The sequence below is a fragment of the Chelonus insularis genome, unplaced genomic scaffold (genome assembly GCF_013357705.1).
Source record: "Chelonus insularis isolate UGA/USDA-ARS -01 unplaced genomic scaffold, ASM1335770v1 contig_130_pilon, whole genome shotgun sequence".
NCBI classification, from domain to species: Eukaryota; Metazoa; Arthropoda; class Insecta; order Hymenoptera; family Braconidae; genus Chelonus; species Chelonus insularis.
The window spans coordinates 277199-299226 of NW_023276371.1; the positions used below are offsets into that span (position 1 = coordinate 277199).

Here is a 22028-nt window from a genome sequence, read left to right on the forward strand (position 1 = left end):
GCAGAAAACTAGAAGATATGGAAATGTGCATAACTTCTATGCTAATTATGCTAGAGGGGTGATTGAGGGGTCATATGAAAAATCGGGACCTAAAAAAGAAAGTTGGCACCCCCCTTTCTTAAAACCCCGTCAAAAATGCCGTATCTCTCATAGTTTCCGAGTTATGAGCGATAAAAGGTTTTTGTATGCTTTGCTGCAGCGTAACTTGGTTTTCTGCTAATAACTCCGGATCTATAAGGCCTATATAGAAAATGGGGATATCAATGAATTTGTGAGAATGAGATCTTTTTATTGCACTAGTTAAAATAACAAATTGGCGCATAATTCATGCAAAAATTAATGCAAGTTCCCGTTTTACCCCATTTTAGAAGTAAAAAAATTAATTTTTTATATTTTTGACCGGATTCCGCATTTCTACGTATTAAGACGAAGAGAATGAGTGGTCAAACTTGAAAATCGGACAACTTTGATTTTTCGACCCGAAAAAATGGCAAGTGGTACCCCTTTCCATTTTTTTTGGCCAAAAAATAAAAGTACTCCGATTTTCAAGTTTGACCACTCATTCTCTTCGTCTTGATACGTAGAAATGCGGAATCAGGGCACAGCCCAGAAAAATTCACTTTAACACCCTTAAACAGGGGTAAAACTGAATACAAATTACGAATCATCATCCCCTTGAGTTTAAACCCTCATAACTCATGAACGAACTGTCCAATAACTGTTTTTAGGGACGTTTTAAAAACCTAAGAATCTAAACTAAACATCCATATCTATAAAAAACGTTGAAAAAATTCCTTTTACCCTTAAAATCGCTAAAATATAAAAAAAAATCACATTTTTTTTGGAGTTTGCCAACTGTTTTGGCCATTTTGAGGGTGAAATAAATGTTTTAAACAATTTTCATGGATATGAATCTGTAGCTTAGATTCTGAAGTTTCCAGAGACCCCCTTACAATCGTTATTGGGTGACTTGTATAAGAGTTATAAAGGTCCAAAGTCGAGTAAGGGTCAAAAAATCGTCTACTCTTCGACTGCAGATCGTCATAACTTGCGAAGAAATCATCAGACGATGATTTTTGAGAGCTGTTTGGCTCAGCTGATAATTGGTTATTGAAATAAAAAAAGTATTTTATTTGAAATAAAGTAATTTAAAACTTATATTTAATATTTCTATGAACAATTTATTATTAAATTTTCTCTCAACATAATGAATCATTTCTTATCGTTATCAAAGAATTGAAGATTATTAAAAAACCCAGAGTGATAAAGAGTTTCTTCAAATATCTGGTAATAAGGGGAGATGTGATGTGCAAATAACTCAAAACTTGACATCGCTGTTGGATCTAAAGTTACAAATGACAAAAATATTTGAAACCAATCAGCATCTTGGATCTTGGATTTACATATCACAGGGCTTCCAAATAATTCCTACCAAAAAAAATTCAACGATTAAAAATGTCACTATTACCTCAAAATGGGGCTTCACTTTTATTTCAATCCTAAAAAATTTTCAAGATTTTAGTTTCTCAGTAAAGTAAAGCCCCGTAGCAAATATTTGAAAAGCTCATGATTCATACTGTTTTCTGATGACCGTAAGTTCGTTCAATCTCTGATGTATCCACTAGAAGATCAGTAAGACCTTCAATGTATTGAATTTCAGCTGGATAAGTAAATCTGTCTGAAAGTTTTCAATCATCATCAAGATGAGAAGTAGAGTTATGAATATATATTCAACAAAAATTAGTGCATTTTCTTTCTACTTACTTGAATTACTAGTATTGGAATTTTTTAACAGCATGTAATATAAAATACGACAGTTTATCGGGTCATAATCTTCTGGAGAATAAGCCAATTCAACCTGATGAACTCTTTTATTTAACTCAAATGGTTCTGACAGCACTAAAATAACCATATTGAGGTAGGAATACATTTTATCATACAGATCTATAATGTTATACTCTGTTATGCTTCTATTTTGAGAACAATTAAAAGCATTCCGACGTCTATTATTCTTTATCAATGAACATCCTGCACAGGCTTTAAAATTAAAGTATGATTGTCTAAAAAAAATTTAACATCAATTATTATAGACCTTATAAATTATTAAATGATAATTCATGATTACTTGTCAGTATCTTGGGATTGATATGCTAGAACAGCTCTTTCGTGAATTAAAGTACCAAAACTATTTACTGAAAGAGTAGACCAATAAATGATGAATTATTTTCTTGAATAATTAAGAAAAAAAAAAATTCTTACCCTTCTTTGTAGGTTCATTTTCTACAATGATAACTGTGAAGGGATAATCCTCAATAGTTTCTTCCAAATCAATTTCATAACGGAAAATACTAATATCAAAACACGTGCATATTTTAAAACAAGTTAAAAATAAGAATTGAAATATATTCATGATGGCTGTTAGAACTGCAAACTGACAATACACTAAACTTGAATATACTGATAGTCATTTAATAGACTTTACATAAATTCACGATTATATTGAAAACGTAACACATAAAAAGTGTCATAAAAATAACAAAGCTATTAACTTTAAAATGGAACCATGACAAACATTATTGAATAAAAAGGAATTAGTTTGACGAAATAATCAGAATGATTCATGATAAAATTGATAATAACTGAAATAAGTGACGACTTATATCATCATTAATTTTAAATTTAACAATAAACAAAAGTGTATTAATATTAAAACACTTTAAATATTCATTGTTCTTTATTGTGTTACATCAGATTGAAAATCCTGCATTTCTAATAATAGTATCAATTATTCCAGCTTTATGATAATAAGTAATATCAAGCATTGCAGAGGTGGAATAAAGTGTGTCAGCATTCACTTTTTTTATAGATGTATGAAGTAAAAATGTCAGGACCCAATGACCACCAGAATGTTTAGTTAAACAAACTACTGGATTTCCAGGTAAATCCTAGCAAAGATATATATGTCAATTAATACTTTTAATGATTTAGCTTTAAAAAATACTCATAGAATAATTTTTAAGATAATCTAATACCAATGAGTTGACATAGTTAAGATATGTATTTTGAAGATGAAACCAATTAATTTTTACTGTAGAGTAATTTCCTTCATGTTCAATTTGAGTTGGAAATTCAAATGTAGCTAAAATTAAAAAAAAAATCCGGAGTAAATTATTTTGAAAAATGAAGAATTTTAAATGCTAGAATACTCACGATTTTCAGGTAAATTTGAATTTGATAATAGCATGAGATATAAAATGTTACAAAGATGAGGATTAAAATCACTTGGATCTCTAGCTAATGGAATGATGTTAACATTTGGTATTAATGTAAATGGTTCTGAAAGAATTAAAACAGCTGCATTTTGCCAATAGTTATTATCTCCTTGGGGTTCAACTTCTATGATGCTGTATTCTTTGATATTTCTTTCTTTAGCACACTGGTAAGAACTCATGGAAGTTAAATCATTATGGTGGAAAAAGCATTTGCCAAGGACTTTGAAGTCAAAATATAAGCTACAACAAAAGTTAGCTTTTAAAATCAACTGATATATTATTTTTTTTACAATCCATGATGTGATTATCATCATTACCTATGAGCATCTAATGAGGCATGAGTTAACACTGCACTAGCATGAATCAAACTACCAAAAGATAGAACTGAAAGAAATTTTTGTTTTTTAAGTCTTCAAATAAATAGATCATTTATTCTTGAATAAGTTAGCTTACTTTCTTGGGTAGATATTTTGGAAACTATGACAATCCATGGATAATTTTCGATTCTTTGTGGTTTAATTTCATTGTAAGATGTTTCATAAACTCGTTGTTGATGATACAAACAATTACAAATTTTTGAATAAATTAGAACCAACATTATAACTGCCTTCATTGTGTATATACAATATAAGAATATATAATAAATGATCAAACCAATTACTTCCAAGAATCACTAATGGAGAAGTCTATTTGACTAGACTTGGAATAGAAACATAAAATTTTCTAGCTATTGATAATTTTTTTATCAATCTTATTCAATTTTTATCAGCTTTTAACGTAATTTCCTTTTTATCTTTATCAATATTCCAGTAATAAAACTTGGAATTTTCGTTACATGTACATAAAATAGAATCTTAACACGATAATTAAAGCAAAAAAGAAATAAATTATACAAATTCTTTATAGTCAATAACTTATAAAAGTGATTAAGAACCTTAGTATTAAAAAAAAATTCAATTAAAATGTAATTATTCAAGTCATCAACATTATGTGTACATGAATAAGAAGTCAACAAGTATATTTCTAATATTTCTCCAAGTTTAACAAGTCATCACAGACGACTGCAAACACATTTCATCTAACCCTGAGTTAGGTATTTGATTTCTTCTATTTGCTTTTTCCTTGTGTACTCAACAGAAGTTTCTTGTGATACAGGAGAACGTGCGTACGGCAAATTTATTTATATATCAATTTGATCTACACGCGGATACTGATGCAGTAGTCGACCAATGGAAACCAATGAGACACATTCCAATGATACGTGTAATACCTCTCACAGTCGATTCCTTTTTAGATTTTCTAGAATAATCAATGCAAAAAATCATAAATTATTGTTCTTCACTCTAGACAGATCAACTTCTAGATGCTGATAATCTCTTTTAATATCTACATACAGTCTTATGGATCTCCAACCTCAGGTACTTATTGAATGAAAGATATATTAACGTTTAAATTTATCATAGACGTCAAGTTTGATAGCAATGAGAACATTTCCTTACTCTGTATGTTAGAAAAATTGAACAAAGCCTGAAAGTGCCTGAGGTACATTGGAAAGTCATTAGAGAAACAAATTGGATTATATTGATGTTACTGAATAGAGTAACTAATAATGATTTTTCAACAATTTCGATCTAACTATACTTGTAATGATAATTATAAAACGTAGATGAGGTATATGAGTAGATGGAGCACTTAAAGGGTAAAGGACTTAATGACAATCTAGCCTGAGAAACAACATGTGTTAGGTAACAAGGCATTCATCATCAGCTGTCTCTATCTCAAGGATGAATCCTTTTTTGTCTAGATCAACTTAATTGCTAACAAGATATATTTGATTAAAAATATCAACGTAAACATTAATCCAACATTGAATGCTAGGGGACATAGACTATGATTGTAATATAAATAGCCAGTGTAGATAAAAGCGTGGGAAACTCCTGGATCAATTAAAAGGAAAATCTTTAAAATGATTCACAAATACTTTACCATTCACTAGAAAGTCATTTTTTTTCTAAAGACATAAAGTTTTTAGCATAGATTTATCAGTGAATTTTCCAGCAAAAAAATAAACCAACCAAGACTGTATAAATAGATGCATATTTGACTTGTGCCTGCTGGAAAGAATCATCTTCGACGCTAACAAATGGCTCCGTGACTTTTATTCCACCACGTTATTTACATATGCATACGCTCGATGTTCACCCACGCCACGAGTTATATCTACCTGTATTTCTGAGCATTATATACTTGAGTATGTACCCAAGCAACAGTATAAGCTCTCTTTACAGCAATAAATAATAGCTCATTTATTAATCGACTTCCAGTCTTTTCTACTGCAACTCTTCTTTCAAATATTGATTATATTCAATATATTTCATAGAATGTTACAAGAAGTTAATGCGTGCGTCAAGTGGCAAGACCTAGATGGGATTTCTATCATAGAGTTGATGTTCATATTGCCCTAGGGTCATTGAAAGAGCTAGGAGGAGCAATACAACATCAAAATACCGTGTCTCTGGTGAAAAAGAAACGTGGAGAAGATAATAGATTTACGAGGTAAGATCCACGGCCAATTATAAGCGTAGCCGTGGCATCGAGGTTATCTTTGGCAGGGCGTGCCGGACGTATTGCAAAGGTAGAGAGCGTTGACGGGGGCGTCTACACCCACGCGACCGGGACAATGAAATGCGCGGGGGAGAGATGAGAATACCAAGTCCATGGACTTACCGCCCAGTGATATCTCACGCTTGAGTCTGTCTTACTGTTATAATATCTCTCCAGGGCGAATTGCAACTCTCTTTACATCTGAGGGTCCACGAGTTCGTGGTGCCGTTAACCATCTTTAGGGTGTGGATATAAATGCTCAACAATTGTTTTTCTTTTCCTTCTATTATCCAGGTTATTATTGTGTTACTTTAAGTGATACTCATTGTGTGTATGTGTGATTGAGAAAGACTGAATCGAATCTTTTTGATTAGATTATAAGATAAAGGGGTAGAATGGCTTTTAGAGTTGTTGATGTTTGATTTCAGAATGATTTCTATTTTGATGATCAATATTTTAATCAAATCAGTTATTAAAATATTAAAACCATCAGATAGGATGTAAATAAAATATAATAAAAGATATTGATTGATCATGAAGCAAAATATTCATTGATGCATAAATACATTAATTAAAATGACGAAATCAGAGTACATTTTGAAAGTTGAACAAATTTCTTTCATGTATAAAGAAGAGAAATGAGACCGGTACGAATCGGTCAAGTTGCCCTCTGGAGTGATGATGATCAACAAATTTCCGGTATGGTTTATGCCACCGCTTTCTACAGGACATGAATCTCGATACCTTCCTTCTGGGTATATTCTCGAATCCAAGTGCACTTTCGGCAAGCATTGTAGGCGTTACCTGGTCCTTCACGCCATTCGATAATTTAAGCCGTTAATGCTGAATTAAGCTGCGATATTTATGCGGGCGTACGACGATGATTTACCGGTGGCTCTGCAGATACTGCCAGTAGAATGAAGGGAAGACCACTGGAGATATCTTGAGCTGATTAAAAATATATTCAAAGATATTTCATAACGGTTCACCAGGGTATAACCTACATCTCTTTCATATGATCATTTTAATCGTACTAAAAGAATCTTTTTTTTTATATTCATCTCCAATATTTTGAGGTGAAACTCGACTCTCTTTGGTCTATGATTTGTGATATAATTATAAGCAGAGACTTGTTCAGCATCGGAGAATAGTTGAAGAGAGAGAAGGGAGACTACTCGGTACCACAAGCCATATACACGACAGAGAATATTAATCGTTATGGAACGTGCGAGTCGTTTCGCGGGCTCGCGCACCCAGTATTAGTGTATAAGTACTTTCAGCTCGCTATTTCATGTAATTCGAGCGAGGGGCGCAACATTAATGCGCCTCTAGATATCGAGCATGTAAGCCGTCTTGTGGATTATGCAACAGTGAGGGAGTGAGCGAAGAAGCTGAGGTGCAGTCGCTAGCATTTCAAACACATGGTCTATTAAACTATAGTCTTCTGTAAAAATGTATATACATATATTTTTCTGCCGTATATTATATATATATACTATAAGGGTATATTACCTATTGTCATTATCTAACCGTTAAAATTATAGATCACGGCACGTTAAAGATTAATGCGAGAAAGCAATTACTCAGAGGCATGTGTATTTGGTGGGGAATTATTTCTCAATTAGTAGGCAAGTTTGTGCTGGATGAAAATATAAACTCTTGAGTAATAAAGGATGTGGTGGAGGTGATGGAGAAATAAGTCTTCTTAGGAAGGTCAAGGGTCGTACCTGATGCACGCACAACTGACGTAGAGGTTTAATCATTTTTCTATCAGTTAGTGATGGCAGGAATAATATTTTTTGAATATTGTTATTAATAATTAGTCAATAAATCTCATCTGCATGGGGTTCTATGTGGTTGCTGGAGGAAAAAATAGTGGTGAGGGGATTAGAGAGAAAAGGAGGCGGGTTGGATGAAATAAAAGAGAGATCGAGATTGGTGTTTGATGATAGTAGTCTATATTTTCCCACCTGGTCTGGAGAAGAGAGAGAGAGAGCACGCGCGAAGTGGTGGCTTGACTAGAATCTCTAGAATCTCGTGTGCCCGGTGAAAGGTGAAAGAAACTCGACGCAAGTTAGCTCGTTAGCGCTTGGGCCAGGGCAATAAAGGCCGCTCACGTATTGTTGTTAACGTGGGTCAAGCTAAAAGCGAGAATATCGACGTTGGAACTCAGGTATCATCCAAACCATGCTGTATAATCTCTCCATTCTCCTTCAAGAATATACCACACGCAGAATACCGCGAATGTAAGACCCAATTTTATGGAAGCTTTTTACGTGAATTTCCAAAGCAAGGGCAATATATTGCGGAAACGATATTGATGTGGCGTGCATGCCGAAGAGATGATTACCCTGGACGTGGATAGTCTCTTAGAACAGTCTCGTGACATGCAACACTAACGACCGTATATCATTTTAGAACGTATCATGAACTCTATAAAATTTGATATGCTTTTTTAGCTACTATTACTGCTACATTGAGTTTTTCATTTTATGCGGATATTACTATAGACAATTGATGTGCATCAAATGACTACCGTTAATGCTAAGCTTAAATTGTCTAATATCAGGCAATCATTGGTGGAAAAAGGTCTAGAAATTATTTGAATACTTTTTTATTGATCTCTGATGGAAAAGAATATAAATATTATAGTGAATCTTTTTATAGGAATTATTTTCCTTCTGTCTAGAATAATTAATAATATTTATTTACCACATTAAATCAATTTAATTCATATTTTTAATCAATGCAATTGAACTTATTCGTTGTGATAGACTGCTTTAGTAGAACAGGAAATTTAATAATAAATTATTCAAAGTCTATATTTGAAGAAAAAATTTTATTGATCATAATTTATTTAATAATAAATTCAACGAATTTTATTTTAAAACTTATTCAACAGTTATTTTAAAAATAAAAATATTTTTATGTTTCTTAATAAATATAATTAGAATGCATTATTTAACGATTGCTAAAAAAAATTAAAATTATCGAAAGATGTTAATAAAAAAAATGTGATTTGGTATATTTAAGATAAGATAATAATTTTATATTCAACATCTATATTATTAATATGGAATATTTTTATTTCTCAAGCATGAAAGTAAATAGTTATTATAACATCAAACAACGATTGGTTGAAAAGAAATTTATTGATTTAATTGTAGCCGTCTGTAGATAAGAATATAATTTCGTATGGATATTAAAGGTGGCTCAATAATATTCCGAGTAATTATTCATGCTGTCAATTTTAGGTGTAATCATCCCTTCAGAAACTTATATCGTCTTCATTAAAGTCGAATTTACATGCATGTATCATCGGTCAATATCTGAGAATTGGTTGATAAAATCTCCCGTTGAAGGTTTATTCGTGAAAAGAAGTGTCCACTAAAATCATGGCAATTTGTGGTCAGCGGAACATTGAAATAAGAGGGGACAAGAAATTATCGATCCATAACGGGTAAAAGACAAATTATGCGGTTTGCATCACCAATGTATCAAAAGGTGATGGAGATAGGAAGCAAGAGGAGGCGAAGGAGGAGGAGGAGTAAAATTGTTAAGAACTTTCACAAATATTTGCAAGAGATTAAACGAATTTGTAACGTGATTGAAAGAATGTAAGATATTTAATGATCTTATGCCACAAAGAATTTCGAGCGTCATTTCTATAGACTTATGGAAGACATTTTTTCTCTTTTCAGATACTAGGAACAAGTATGCTCACATTAAAGAGAAATAAAGAAAGAAAATGTTGTGACATGGATGGAACCGGTTCCCTTCGATTGGTCCAACGATAACCACATGTTTTGCCACAAACATTCCGTTAATTTTGTTCGTAAGTTGCATCGTATGCAGTTGCGATATTGCCAAAAAACAGGACATCCCTGTCTACTGGTTATGCCGTCTTGTAATTCATTGTCATTCATTACGACGTTATTCATTCGTTTTGGTAAGCAAACAAATTTAGTACTCGTGTTTATTCAAACTTGAGCATGTTTTATCATTTTTTTACCCCCAGTAAATCTCATCACAGAACCAAATAATTGATGGAGATCGTACACAAAATTACATCATTCCACAGCCAAGAATGTCACTCTGTCATGTAGTTATTTTAAAGGTGGAGATTTATCTCGAGGGAAATATAAATATATAGTTTGCAATGACGGTGCAAGTTCAAGAATTTTAGATAAGCCAAGGCGCGAGATCGAGTTTGACATTGGCTCAAGTGGAACGAGGCATGACGGTAGTAATCGTGTTAATCTATCGGTTAAGATAATCGATAATGTCGGTAATCTATTCTAGGTAGTTGGACTCGCAAGATATATACACAAGACACGTGTAATCCAAGGTAAATGATGCGTGTAATCGCTGTCAACGGATAACTCCCTACAGTCACAACGCATCTTCATCTGCTGTATATTTCTACCCTCGGAGGGATATTACATCAATATTTAACCAATAATGTTCCGTCCAACTCTTGGTAGTGTTGTTGCTGATGGAGGGAATCTTGGAAATCATAGGTTTGGTTGGTGGTTTGGAAAAAAGACTAAATAAAAGTATGAATGATTATCAAGATACTATTGGAAGTATCTTTTAAATTCCAATTACGCTTTGATACTGGATAAATCGCCGACAGGTTCCTCCAGGAGATATTTTCTCAAACAATTGCCAGGGAATCTCAGGTGAGTGTAAATACTACAGTCGGTTAGTTGCTACCAATTGCACTGTTTTCCTTCCACGGCTGGTTAACTCTTTGGTTTTAGTTTGTTTTCTCGTTCCCACAGCGTCTGAATGTGCGGCGGCACGCGGTCAATTTGCGTCTAGCACGAGTCACTACTTGGCTTCGTACACCAGCACCGACGTCATAGACGCTGCATAGAAATGTCCTGCGGGATGAAGAACGCGTAAAATAAGATGTAGCGTCACTGATAACCGAACAAGAGGAGAGGAGTATACTCCTCAGAGCAACAGCATCCTGATTCAGTGCAGGTAGAAAAGTAGCTGCTGTTACTCTTGCTGATCTGATAGCACACACGCTGGTGCGCACTTCCAGCTTGTAAATTCGTGCTCGCCTCACGATACTTGTACAAAAGAGCCGACTTCGGCCATCAGTGGATGCTTGGCTTTGGTCCGACGCCTTCAAGCGAGAAAGATTAACCTAGAGTGGCAAACAATGCTGGAGATTGTCAACATTTTTACTCCAATTTTCTATTAATTATTTGGCTGAATGTCTTTGAGCTTTTAACAGATGAACAAAAACAACTTTTATTTCAATGATCATTATATCTTCTTAGCTAATCAAGGGAGTTTTTATGAAATAAATGTTAATCTCAATGATTATTTCAACTTGCAAGAGATCTTGATCATTCTTTATATGTAATTATTTAATACGTAATTCATATATCTGATTGTGAGATTCAACAAAAAAAACATCCTAATGTCTATTTAATTAATTTTTTGCTAAAAAATAAGCAGGTTTGAAGGTCAAGTGCAATGAATCTTCTTTACTGCATGCTTGAAAGATAAAAAATACTTTTACAAGAATATGGTAAAAAAGGTTAATCCTCCTAGGTATTATGACCAACAGATAATGAATACCGCGCAACTGGTGTTATGAATAGTTAATCCATGTATGGTTACATAGACTTACGCACATACGTATACTTTATGATTATTGGAGGGCGTACCTCAACTGCTAAAGGTGGATACCATCGAGGATAGATTTTTGTACTGAGCTTTGATAACTCCTAGAAATCCCCTACACAAAAATTATTCTATCAAGCTATTGGTATTTCAATTATAGCCAAGTAATAATTCAATTAAAAAGAAACATCAGAAGAAGAGAGAATTTTATCTTCAAGTTTGAAATAAAGAATTGATGATTAAATTGAATGTTTTCTAAACATTGTCCATTAATAAGACATTTACATAAGTCATTAAAGTTGTTAAAACTTGGCACATGTTCAAAGTCATCCATATATGTAATCGATTATTCGTTGATGAGGAATGAATGTTCACTTGGTCATCATCACGAGCCATCATTGATGCTTGTCATAAAACGGTACCAAACTAAAGCGTCATCTGGAGATCGAGCTACTGTGATTTCTTATCTCAAAATGACAACGTCATTCTTACTAACATCATTGAATAAATTAAAAAATATTTCTAATAATATTTGATGAATAGGTCAATACAAAATGAATATACAATCACAGTTATCTGGTTATTTGTCCTGAAGGAAGGAAACACCACTAGAAGTTTACACCTCTGGCTTCTGTACATCAGTGAGAATAATTAGCGTGGAGAATCATAATTGCAACTCTGTAGCTACTTTCTGCACTCACGACACCCATCCTACGTATCTTTCACCACAGGATATTGAATTCACTCATTAGAAAAATACGTCTTCGTAGAAACGATATTTTCCCTGGATTCATTCTCAATGGGTGGGCTATTGCCTCTTGCCAAGCAAAAGCACGAACTCTGGCCATGTGATGAATGGAGTGATTACTGAGAAGTGACGGCAAATCTTTGCAAGGTGACCGCGAGTAGGTATAAGGTTGCAATGGTCCAATCATCATCAGTTCAAGTTCCGGCTTTAGCGATGAATTCTAAGTACAGTTTCTATCCCCTTCGTGAAGGTAGACATTTATCTTGAGCGCGTGCAGAGTAACATTATATCCTTAAAGCCAGAAAAACTTGTTTAATGGCTATTGCACTTTTTTCAAGATGTATTTAAAACTAAAGGACATTAATTTACCTACTCCACTATTATATCAAATGATTTCTCATCATAATTTAATGACTTTAAAAGATATAAATATCTGCTGGAGTTTATAGAAAAGTTTCTTTCCAACTTGCTAGAGTTACTAATGGCTTCTATGAAGTTTTAGATCAGAGAACCGTGACGAGAAGTAATTTGTTGTGACATTAAATTACGATTTTCAAGAATTTTCCGAGGTCATGAGTAAGACTTTCAGTGTGAGTATAAGGTTTCATAGATGATTACACTTTTGAATGATAAGAATCATGAATTATTTTACTTATTCTTACTTGAGAATTGATATCATGTTTTTCCTGATGACTAAGTCTACCTGGTGACTTCACCATCAGCCTGAATGAAGAGCTCTAGGATTGTGGTAAATGTTCTTCAGTTTCTAAATAATTCACTTGGCTTGCAAGAAAGCTAAATAGATCACACATTCACTTACTTGACAAATTGACGTGAAATATTCATGACAGTTTTTTTTTGTTTTATTCAGTTAATAAATAAAGTCTATTCAGCTTTCAATTATATCTCAGAGATAACTCTATAAATTGTTAAAAATAGTTTGAATGAAATTTATAATTAAAAGCTTTTTCTCACTTAATTAATCATCAAGATTATAAGATGACATTATTTTAAATATTTCTTTTTTTTCAATAGCAATTCTGATGCTATCATTGAGATATTTCTTTTTTTCCTAGATAATTGATTTGACCTTCCTTAGTAGAAGATCTGGTTTGCATCAGTCTTATTCTTTGGATCGTTTTTCGTGCGAGAATCGATCGTTGTGAGATGCACGTCTACACCTGCACCATCACCGCCATCAGACGTGTCGTTTATTCCCATTTAAGTAGAAGCAAGGCGACGGAGTCTTGCTCACACAAATCAGTCACTGGACCTCTTGAGGTTGTGGCTTCCCAGGCGTCCGATCCATCTCCTGAAATCGTCTACTGACTTCTCGTTTCTCGTCTCCACCTCACTTGATCGTCACGCGGGTCTTGGTCTCTTTTCTATAGTCTGGTGAACCGTGAGAAAATCCAACCAACAGTTCTCCATGATTTTTATAATTGTATCAACTTTATTTAATATCTTTTCATTTAATTTCTCTTTCATTTAAATAAATTATCATTAATTGTAGTACGTAAAGTGTGGTTTCTTAAATATCCACCTATTTTATGACATCAATTTACAGTAAGCATTCCTGAATGTAGTACATATAAAGTCACCGAATTTTAATTCATTAAAAAAATTCAAAGACTTCAATGATCGTATGTACATAAGTGTCATATTTTTTCAGGTCATCTGAGTCACATTTTTAAAGAAACAATTTTTGAATAGCAGATGTATACACAAATTGGCGACGCATCTCAATGCATTGCGATCATCTTAAAATAATTCTCTGTCTCGTTGCGTGTGTTGGCTCATTTGCATTATTTTATCAGAGAATCGGTGACCAAAATTTAATAAAGTCTCACTGTCGAGGACATATTGAGTACCAATCGAAAGTATAGTTAAACATGATCTTTAAACTGGCGTCAAATAAAATAAAAAATTATTGAAAATATCAAGTAATTTACTTGGCAGAAGAAAAATAATCCAAAGAACACCCGTGGTGATTTTTTTACATTTTACAGAAGACATATAAAAGTCTGAGACTTGAAATAAATTGACAAGTGAAGATGAAAAAAGTAATGATAATTCAGGTATGTAATGAGACATGATGATGTTATGCAAATTCAAAGAACTAATGAACAATAATGTGTGATATATCTGTCATTGACTTGACCTTAACATTTTCACATGTTTTAACTCTATAGCATTAAGATAAAAATTGATGTGTCGACGGGTTTAGTATAGAGACTTAAGATGGACGAATATAAAAGCAACAAGATGTAAGATGTAGAAGTAGTGTTATAAAATAAATATACATAAGTGAAAAGAAGAAGTAGAGGTGTGAGTGAGTATATCGCAAAAAGTATTACTTCGAATGATCAAATTGCTGCGAAATGGGATACTCTTGTACTTGCTACTCGTGAAGATAATGAAATTTCTTCTTGCTTCAAGGTTCTGCTAATTACCATCGTAAAGATTAATTAGATTAATGTTACAACTTAAATATTTGTGGTGAATTTTTCATCTTCATCGATTTGAAGCTTTATTAAACTCCACTTTGCAACATTTTATAAAAATAAAAATTTCAAATCAGGAATTATTTAATGAGAAGCAACTTTTCAATTAAATTTTCATGAGTAATTATTTGAGTTGATCAGTATCAGTGTTATGGGAATGTATAAAATACCCAAGCAGGACAATTCAATGTTTATAGCAAGTATTTAGCATATTTATAATTATTTAAAAGATATTTTTAACGTTAAATTGTAGCAGTGAGTGACTTTTTAAATCTTTCACGTCATTTTATGGCAATTAAATGAAATTTTATAGATGAAAAAATGGGCAAGTACGAGGTGAGTACATAATGTAAAGCAAAGTGACTAGTATAGAATCCAGATAGCAATTTAAATGCACGAACGCGGAATGTACCGATCCAATCTTGCTTCGGTGTTGGCTCCAACTTTACTCCGCCCATTTATGTCTTACTCGTAGCGGCTCTTCTCGTGTCGCCAGTAGTGTAATAATTCAGACTCGATGGACCTCGAGATCTCTCGTTAAAACCTACTAGTAGTTCAGCATCTTTAATTCTTCGAATCGGACATTCTTGGAAATTTCACTTGGCATGGAAAAATGTTTTTCATATGTCGTCCAACTGGATTGCAGGTAAATTGATAAAATCAAATGAAAACGATTGCGTTAAATTAGCATACAGAAATAATCGAAGCATACTGATGAGATAGAGTGAGCTATAGAATATGGAGAGAATTGGAAAGGCGAAATATAAGTATCAAGTATAGAAGGAAAAGGCTTTATAGCATATATTGGATTTGTTAGTTATATTCTGGTAGCTAATCGCCCTTCGGCAAGCCACAACTAAATGAAAGTACTTTGAAATCGAGATCGGATTCTCTTGAATGATGGACGGTACTGAGAGTAGTCCTGTTTTCTCAAGCAATAGACTCTATTTCTGCATCTATCTATCTATCTATATATATATATATATATATATATATATATACATATTACGATTCCTGTACGAAATCGATGCGTCAATTAGCGTAATTAACAGGGAGTTACGACAACGTCCTATCTACGACTTGGTTACCTAGCATATTGAACGTCTACTACATGTATGTGAGATTTGCGCAACTCAGTACGAGGGTAAAACACGCACCGAGATGGTCAGCGATGGTGATATACCTTGCTGCTACCTAGAAGTGAACTCGCGTCGAGGTCTCGATAAATCTTATATTAGACTAGAGCAACTACACTTTACAGTAGCTGGTGTGCTATTTAATCGATAATCATACGACAAAAAATCATATTGCTAAGCTTATTGACAACAACAAAATATGGTTATGCTAATTAGATGATTTCTGATTGGATTGGTTTTGTAACTGATGGAATTTGAAGCAAGATGTGATGATCCTATTGATAGTTATATCTTTAGAGTGAAGATGAACACTCATCTCAACGACGGATTGTTAAGTTACGTGTTCGGAATGCTGAGTAAAAGTACGCGAGCTTCGCACTTTTACCCACGGGCGAGTCACGTGCCAGGTTATTGAGCAGTACATTGGATAGGTTCACTAACAGGCAATCGAGGAGTAAGAGAGTGAGTGAGGGGAGGGAGGGAAAAACTGTTTCAACCTTGTAACCATTGCGATCTATATATTCTAGTTACTCTGTCACGATCGGTCCCTTTTACGAGAGTATCCAACATTGGTACTTACAAATTAAATTGACAATGAAAACATTACCGGTGTTTCACTCTATATGACCTTAATCGGTTGCTTGATTATTATATAGCGAATGTCAATTTAACTTTCATGGACAAACCTATAATAGCTTTTTTTTGCATACAAATAAACATATTCACTGAAATTACTTCTTTCTTTATTTCATTATTTTATTCGTATAAAAACACTAATAGTCTGCAGTCGATTAACATATTCAGGATACTTCTATTTGCATTAGAGAGAGAGAAATAATCATGGATAAAATAATATGTTCTAATTGGATTATGAGACATGACTAGTGATGGAATAAAAAAGCTAATAGTACTAAAATTACTTTATATGATAGAAGCCACTATCAAGTATATATATATATTTTCTGGAGAATTTATTAATAATTTATGATCTGTTGATGGTGGTATAAATACACCAATTGACACTAAGCGATGATTAAAAAGCTGCTAGTTGTCTGATAGCTGGGTTGTGTAGTATCATTATGATCAAGAGCTAATCATAAGTTGCTCTAATAAATAATAATCTAGATTTTCTTATAACAACAACACTTCTTTAATTATTTTTTCTCAATGATTTATTGACTAATAACTCTATTTCATGCATAATTATAATTGTATGCAACATTTAAAAATTTATTTTTAATCATTGAAAGCTTATATATTGATCTTAACATTATTTTAATAAGTTTATGTTGAACTTTGGTAATTTTTTAGGCATTTAATTGCAGATTTTAATCAACAAAAAATGAAGTTATAATGAAAAAGATGATGATGAAATAAATAAGCTGTTAAGAAGAATGAATATTTAATAAATAATAAAAAATATTATTTAAATATATACTCATGGCGCCTTATTATTATCGACAAGTTGTCAAAGGAATAAACTTGGAGGGAGTTAAAAATTATCAGAACGCTGGTCATTTAATGATCTCGGCGCGCTCGAATTAATTGGAAACACGCTTGGAGCACTGCGGTAAGCTGCTACTATCTTCTCTAATTACATTGTTGAAATCGCCTTTGGATTACTGTTCCTAAGATATTCCCGTGGGAATCACGAGTCTAGAGTATAGAGACAGTCACGGATTAGAGAGAAAAAAAAAATTTGTTATAACTAAAGTGCCAAGGGAGATGAAAGAAAGGGAAAGAATAATAAAAATGTCAGTTGATAATTTGATCTTGTAGTGATTTCTGTTGTCCTAAGTATAGCTTAGAACTGATATTCCAATGATTGTAGTATACACAAAGTCAGTCAGCAAGATGATTTTTTAGTGAGTGAATTAAATTCAATAGATTTGAAATACTCTCTTGGTATATCAGTTTGTTAGCTGAGTTACGATCAATTTCTCGACTAGTTATTACCTGGTTGGAATTTCAAGTGCTGTTATGTATATACGCCCTCAATGTACTTTTGAATACCCATTGGAATATTTAACATAAAAAAAAACATGATGATTACTGATGATCATCATGAATGTAAAAGGCAATGAAATGATCGTAAAAGTGATTGGTACGAATTTGTGCCAAATTTTAACGATCCAATGAAACCAGTTGGCGTTTGGATAATTGAATATAAAGAACTGTTCTTAACTACCGTAATACCTTAAAGCTTAAAATTATTACAGAGTATTGTTAAAATAATATTACATTAAACGATGTAAATAAGTCTGGACAAAGTTGAATCATGTACTTAAAGTAGCAAACGAATTTAAATGAAAAGGTAATTTTATGGTTTAAAAATACCACTTTATCGATTTTCTATGCTTCTGTTGGATCTTATTGGCAACACAAAGTAACAACATTGGTAGTAAAATGCAAAAATGACTCTAAGAATACTAGAAAGCGTTCTTATTCAGACACCAGATGGTTAAGTAGATGCTACCAGTTGAGGGTGCGTTAAAGTAACGACCGTAATATGTCGGACATTTGTGATTTACGACGCGACGACGTCTTATATCTCTCGATAGACGATTAATACATACCATTTTAGCTTAGTCATAGATTTAGATTACATATATTTTCATTTATCAGTATTATAATTATTGAGGGATATTTTAAGCATCATTTTTAAGATCATTTTTTCGTTTTGTTACTTGTTTAAAGTAAAACACTATGTGAGCTATATAATTATTTCAAACTCTTAACTTGAGAAAATTCCAGTACGTTAACTCGCACATCTTCATGTCAATTGATTCTTTCAAGCCGTTCACTTTAAAATGAAGCTGCGTATTATAGACCATTTATGATGTTAATATCCTCTTTTTCTTCACCTTTTATTATTGAAATATCGCCGACACATTTTACGGAATTATACTCTGGTTATGGCCAAGTGATTACTCTTAAACACGAACCATTTTTTTAATCAATTATGATAATTATTATTGATTTAATTTATAATGTTTATGACACAATTCAATAAAGTAATATTTAAAAATCTAAATGAATATATTTTACAATTAATTTTGTTTTTTTCCAATTATATATTAATTATGTATATTATTACTGCAAATTGTAGTATTTTAATCACCCATTAGATTAACATTGTAGTCATTTTAATAAAAAAAAAACATATAAATAAAATATCACGTTTTGCAGTGTTATTTCTTTAGTGATGGTATTAATGAAGAAATAATTGAATAGAAATAAATAAATAATGAGATACATAAATAATCAATTTAACTGTAAGAGGGAAAATATAAATTTATGGTGATTAAGTTAGCGCGTTGTTAATTTTTTAAAAACCAGTATGTACTCGATTTATCTTGAAAATAATTTTTCAGGATCTTATATTATAATTCACGAAGCTTCGCATTTAATTGATAATATTCTCATGTAAAAATAATCGATGGTCAAATATTTTAATACTTTATTTGCCTTTTAAATGATTTTTTTAAATATTATGCCACCTGAGATCTTAATCGACCTCACACGATGGTGTATTGGGTGTATTATCTGAAGAATCACTTACTTTAGTATGAAAAAAAATTTCACCGTGTAAACTTATGTGTCTCACTTATTCCACCAAAATGAATCTCATCAGAAGCCAATAATTGGCCTGGTCTTCATTAACTCAGAGACCTCACAGGTGTCGTTAAATTGACTACCGAGAAGTATCGATTATTTTTCAGAAAAACATTAAAAAGAAAAAAGCAACATATTTATATGCAAAATATTAACATAATGGTGTAGGCGTGATCATCACCAATCGATTCTACTGTAAGTTCTATCGTTTTCTCATCCATGACCACTAATTGCCGCAACTCGTGAATTAGCATCAGCAATAAACTTGGTAGGTACTCCCGCAAGTTGGACATAAGGTGACTGTAAAGGTTCATTAGTCACCGTGCACCGTGTAACTAGGTACCTTCCTTGCTGCACGTTCCGCACACCAAGCATTGGCTTCTTAAGTAGGAAAAAGAGCATAGAAAAGGAGTAAGTGAAAGAAGAGAAGAAGAGGCTTTAAGGAAGTACTTGTGATCGTCACACCTGTAGAAAGACAACGCACTTTTCTTTTTGGAGAACATTCTGCTTCTCACATCTGCTTCATTACATATTATACAACCTGTCTTACTTTTTTTTTTATAATTGTAGAAAAGTTATAGTTGTAACGATGAAGCATGATTAATGTTAATCGTTAAAACCATGTAATAAACTAGACACAATTAATAGGAGTAAAAAGTTTCCCATGACATTGACAAACAAGAACTTCTAATCAAAGAATCGTTTTAAACTAGACTTTATTGTCTTCATAAGACATTGAATTTTATTAACAGTTATTTATTAACGTGGAAGATATTTTTTTTCATCTACAACCATGGTCTATCAATGCTGAATAAACTTTATTTGATTAAAAAATTGTTGGATAACTTTTGGATTATGTCATTTATTTGATTGAAGTGGTTTTTTTCGACATATTGTAGATGAAGAATCAATCAATTGATTGCAGCTATGAGTAACCAAGTAGACTTTCTTTTGTCAATGTATAGTGAAGTTTAAAAAATGCAGCAACAGTTCAATAGTCAGATATAAAAACTGATACGATTACCCAAACTGTCACTACAAATCTTGTTCGTTATAAGCTTACTACCATGATCAATTGAGTTCATTATGACTGTAGGATGGCCTGGTAACCTTAAACACCTACTCTAGAGGATTATTTTTTGGTTCTGGTACCAAAGATTCAACTTATACAAGTTCGTTAGTCTGATCGGTGACATTTTTCACAGCGTTTCTACACTCTCACCACTTTCTCCAGGTACGAAAAATGTTAAAGGTAAGATGAAATTAATCGAAAATAATTTATCCAAGTGGTTAAGAAATCCCAAGAGAATCAATCTTCAATCTTCACAATATGCAAACGCACAATTATCATGAGGTTCTTTTATTTACGACATTTTGTACCTCGACCTGTTTGATTGCTAACAATGAAGCGTGTCCTTGGGATACGCCATAGTTATTCAACTGAAAGATAGCTTAGTTAAGCTAATATGTCGTTACTGTTGATTCCCTTCATTCATTCATCTTGTTTGCTACGAATCCTATTGAGAGAAATAGAGATTGTCTCGACTCATCATGGATTTGCCTCGTGAATCTTGACTACCTCTCGTAATTCAGTTGTTAAAACTTGAATCAGCGACAATTGAATTGTGTTTGTGTTATATTTATCTTACCAATTATTTACTCATCCCTTTATTTTACTCATTATTTACTCAGGAAATCCTGCTATTTTATTTTTTAAAACACAAAAGTTCTTTCAATTAAATATTCTTGACTTGAATCCATCAAAGATACGCAAATTCTTATCATCAAGAATGAAGCTAATTGTTTCAATCACAATTTGATTGCACAAAAATATTTGGTTGATTGATGAGAAGCTTAAGGAATTGGGAAAATCACATAAATTGTTGATAAAATAAAAAAAAAATGATAATTCAACAAACTCCTTAAATTGCAATTTAGCAATAACATCACTTTGTTGATTCAAGCTGCGATAAATAACGTGAAAAAAGTTATTTTTCCAATAAAAGTATATATAAATATAGGAGCGAGCAAAAATGTCTGACAAACTCAACATTCTATACGATGGTCGTTGTTGTTGTCGTTCTTACTCTATCTTTATTTACTTCTTTCTCTCTCCACAGATGTAAGGCCTGGCCGATGCTCGATAGTGATTGATGATGATTAGCCGGCGATTTGCCGATAAAGGAACGTATGGAGCGCACAGTCGACTCTCGTTGCCTCGAAGCGTGTAGTCAAGCTATGATACAGGCCACGATATTGGTCCTCTATCTATTCGTGTAAATTGCTAACACAATGTGCAATTACCCAAACCCGGATTTTCCAGCATTCTGTAAATGATAGGAACCCTATTCTCCTACACCATATGACAAACATTCCAAATGTCACAGTGCAGGATGTGCTTAAATTTCCGGTACTGCTTTAAACACGTTTGTTTACATTACCCTAACAATCTTGATCAATGATTAGACTTGATTTGTAGCTCTACGATTGATCAACACTAAATATT

The 22028-nt window shown here is 32.7% G+C and overlaps 3 protein-coding genes across 5 annotated transcripts in view; all 3 read right to left on the reverse strand.

The window, feature by feature from the left end:
* Positions 1-22028, reverse strand: part of LOC118072044 (Krueppel-like factor 3) — a 153897-nt gene that overhangs the window by 25638 nt on the left and 106231 nt on the right. The window lies entirely within an intron of this gene.
* On the reverse strand, positions 1204-2431 carry LOC118072065 (uncharacterized). The gene is made up of 5 exons (XM_035091657.1): positions 2260-2431; positions 2126-2192; positions 1765-2060; positions 1578-1678; positions 1204-1428 (listed from the first exon to the last, which is right to left on the reverse strand). Exons 1-5 carry the CDS (start codon positions 2408-2410, stop codon positions 1213-1215), a joined length of 831 nt encoding a protein of 276 aa, XP_034947548.1. The 5' UTR covers positions 2411-2431; the 3' UTR covers positions 1204-1212.
* On the reverse strand, positions 2716-3961 carry LOC118072057 (uncharacterized). The gene is made up of 5 exons (XM_035091645.1): positions 3726-3961; positions 3590-3656; positions 3211-3512; positions 3033-3139; positions 2716-2945 (listed from the first exon to the last, which is right to left on the reverse strand). The coding sequence occupies exons 1-5, from the start codon at positions 3883-3885 to the stop codon at positions 2748-2750; spliced, it is 834 nt and encodes a 277-aa protein (XP_034947536.1). The 5' UTR covers positions 3886-3961; the 3' UTR covers positions 2716-2747.

Bases quoted from the DNA above. Each gene is read 5' to 3' on its own strand.
- LOC118072065 (XM_035091657.1), bottom strand. From the start codon at position 2,410: ATGAATATATTTCAATTCTTATTTTTAACTTGTTTTAAAATATGCACG. The intron at 2,193-2,259 runs GTAAGAATTTTT...CTACTCTTTCAG, and splicing joins AAATGAACCTACAAAGAAGG to TAAATAGTTTTGGTACTTTA. The intron at 2,061-2,125 runs GTAATCATGAAT...AATTTTTTTTAG, and splicing joins CAATCCCAAGATACTGACAA to ACAATCATACTTTAATTTTA.
- LOC118072057 (XM_035091645.1), bottom strand. From the start codon at position 3,885: ATGAAGGCAGTTATAATGTTGGTTCTAATTTATTCAAAAATTTGTAAT. The intron at 3,513-3,589 runs GTAATGATGATA...CTTTTGTTGTAG, and splicing joins GCCTCATTAGATGCTCATAG to CTTATATTTTGACTTCAAAG. The intron at 2,946-3,032 runs GTATTAGATTAT...TATCTTTGCTAG, and splicing joins TTAACTATGTCAACTCATTG to GATTTACCTGGAAATCCAGT.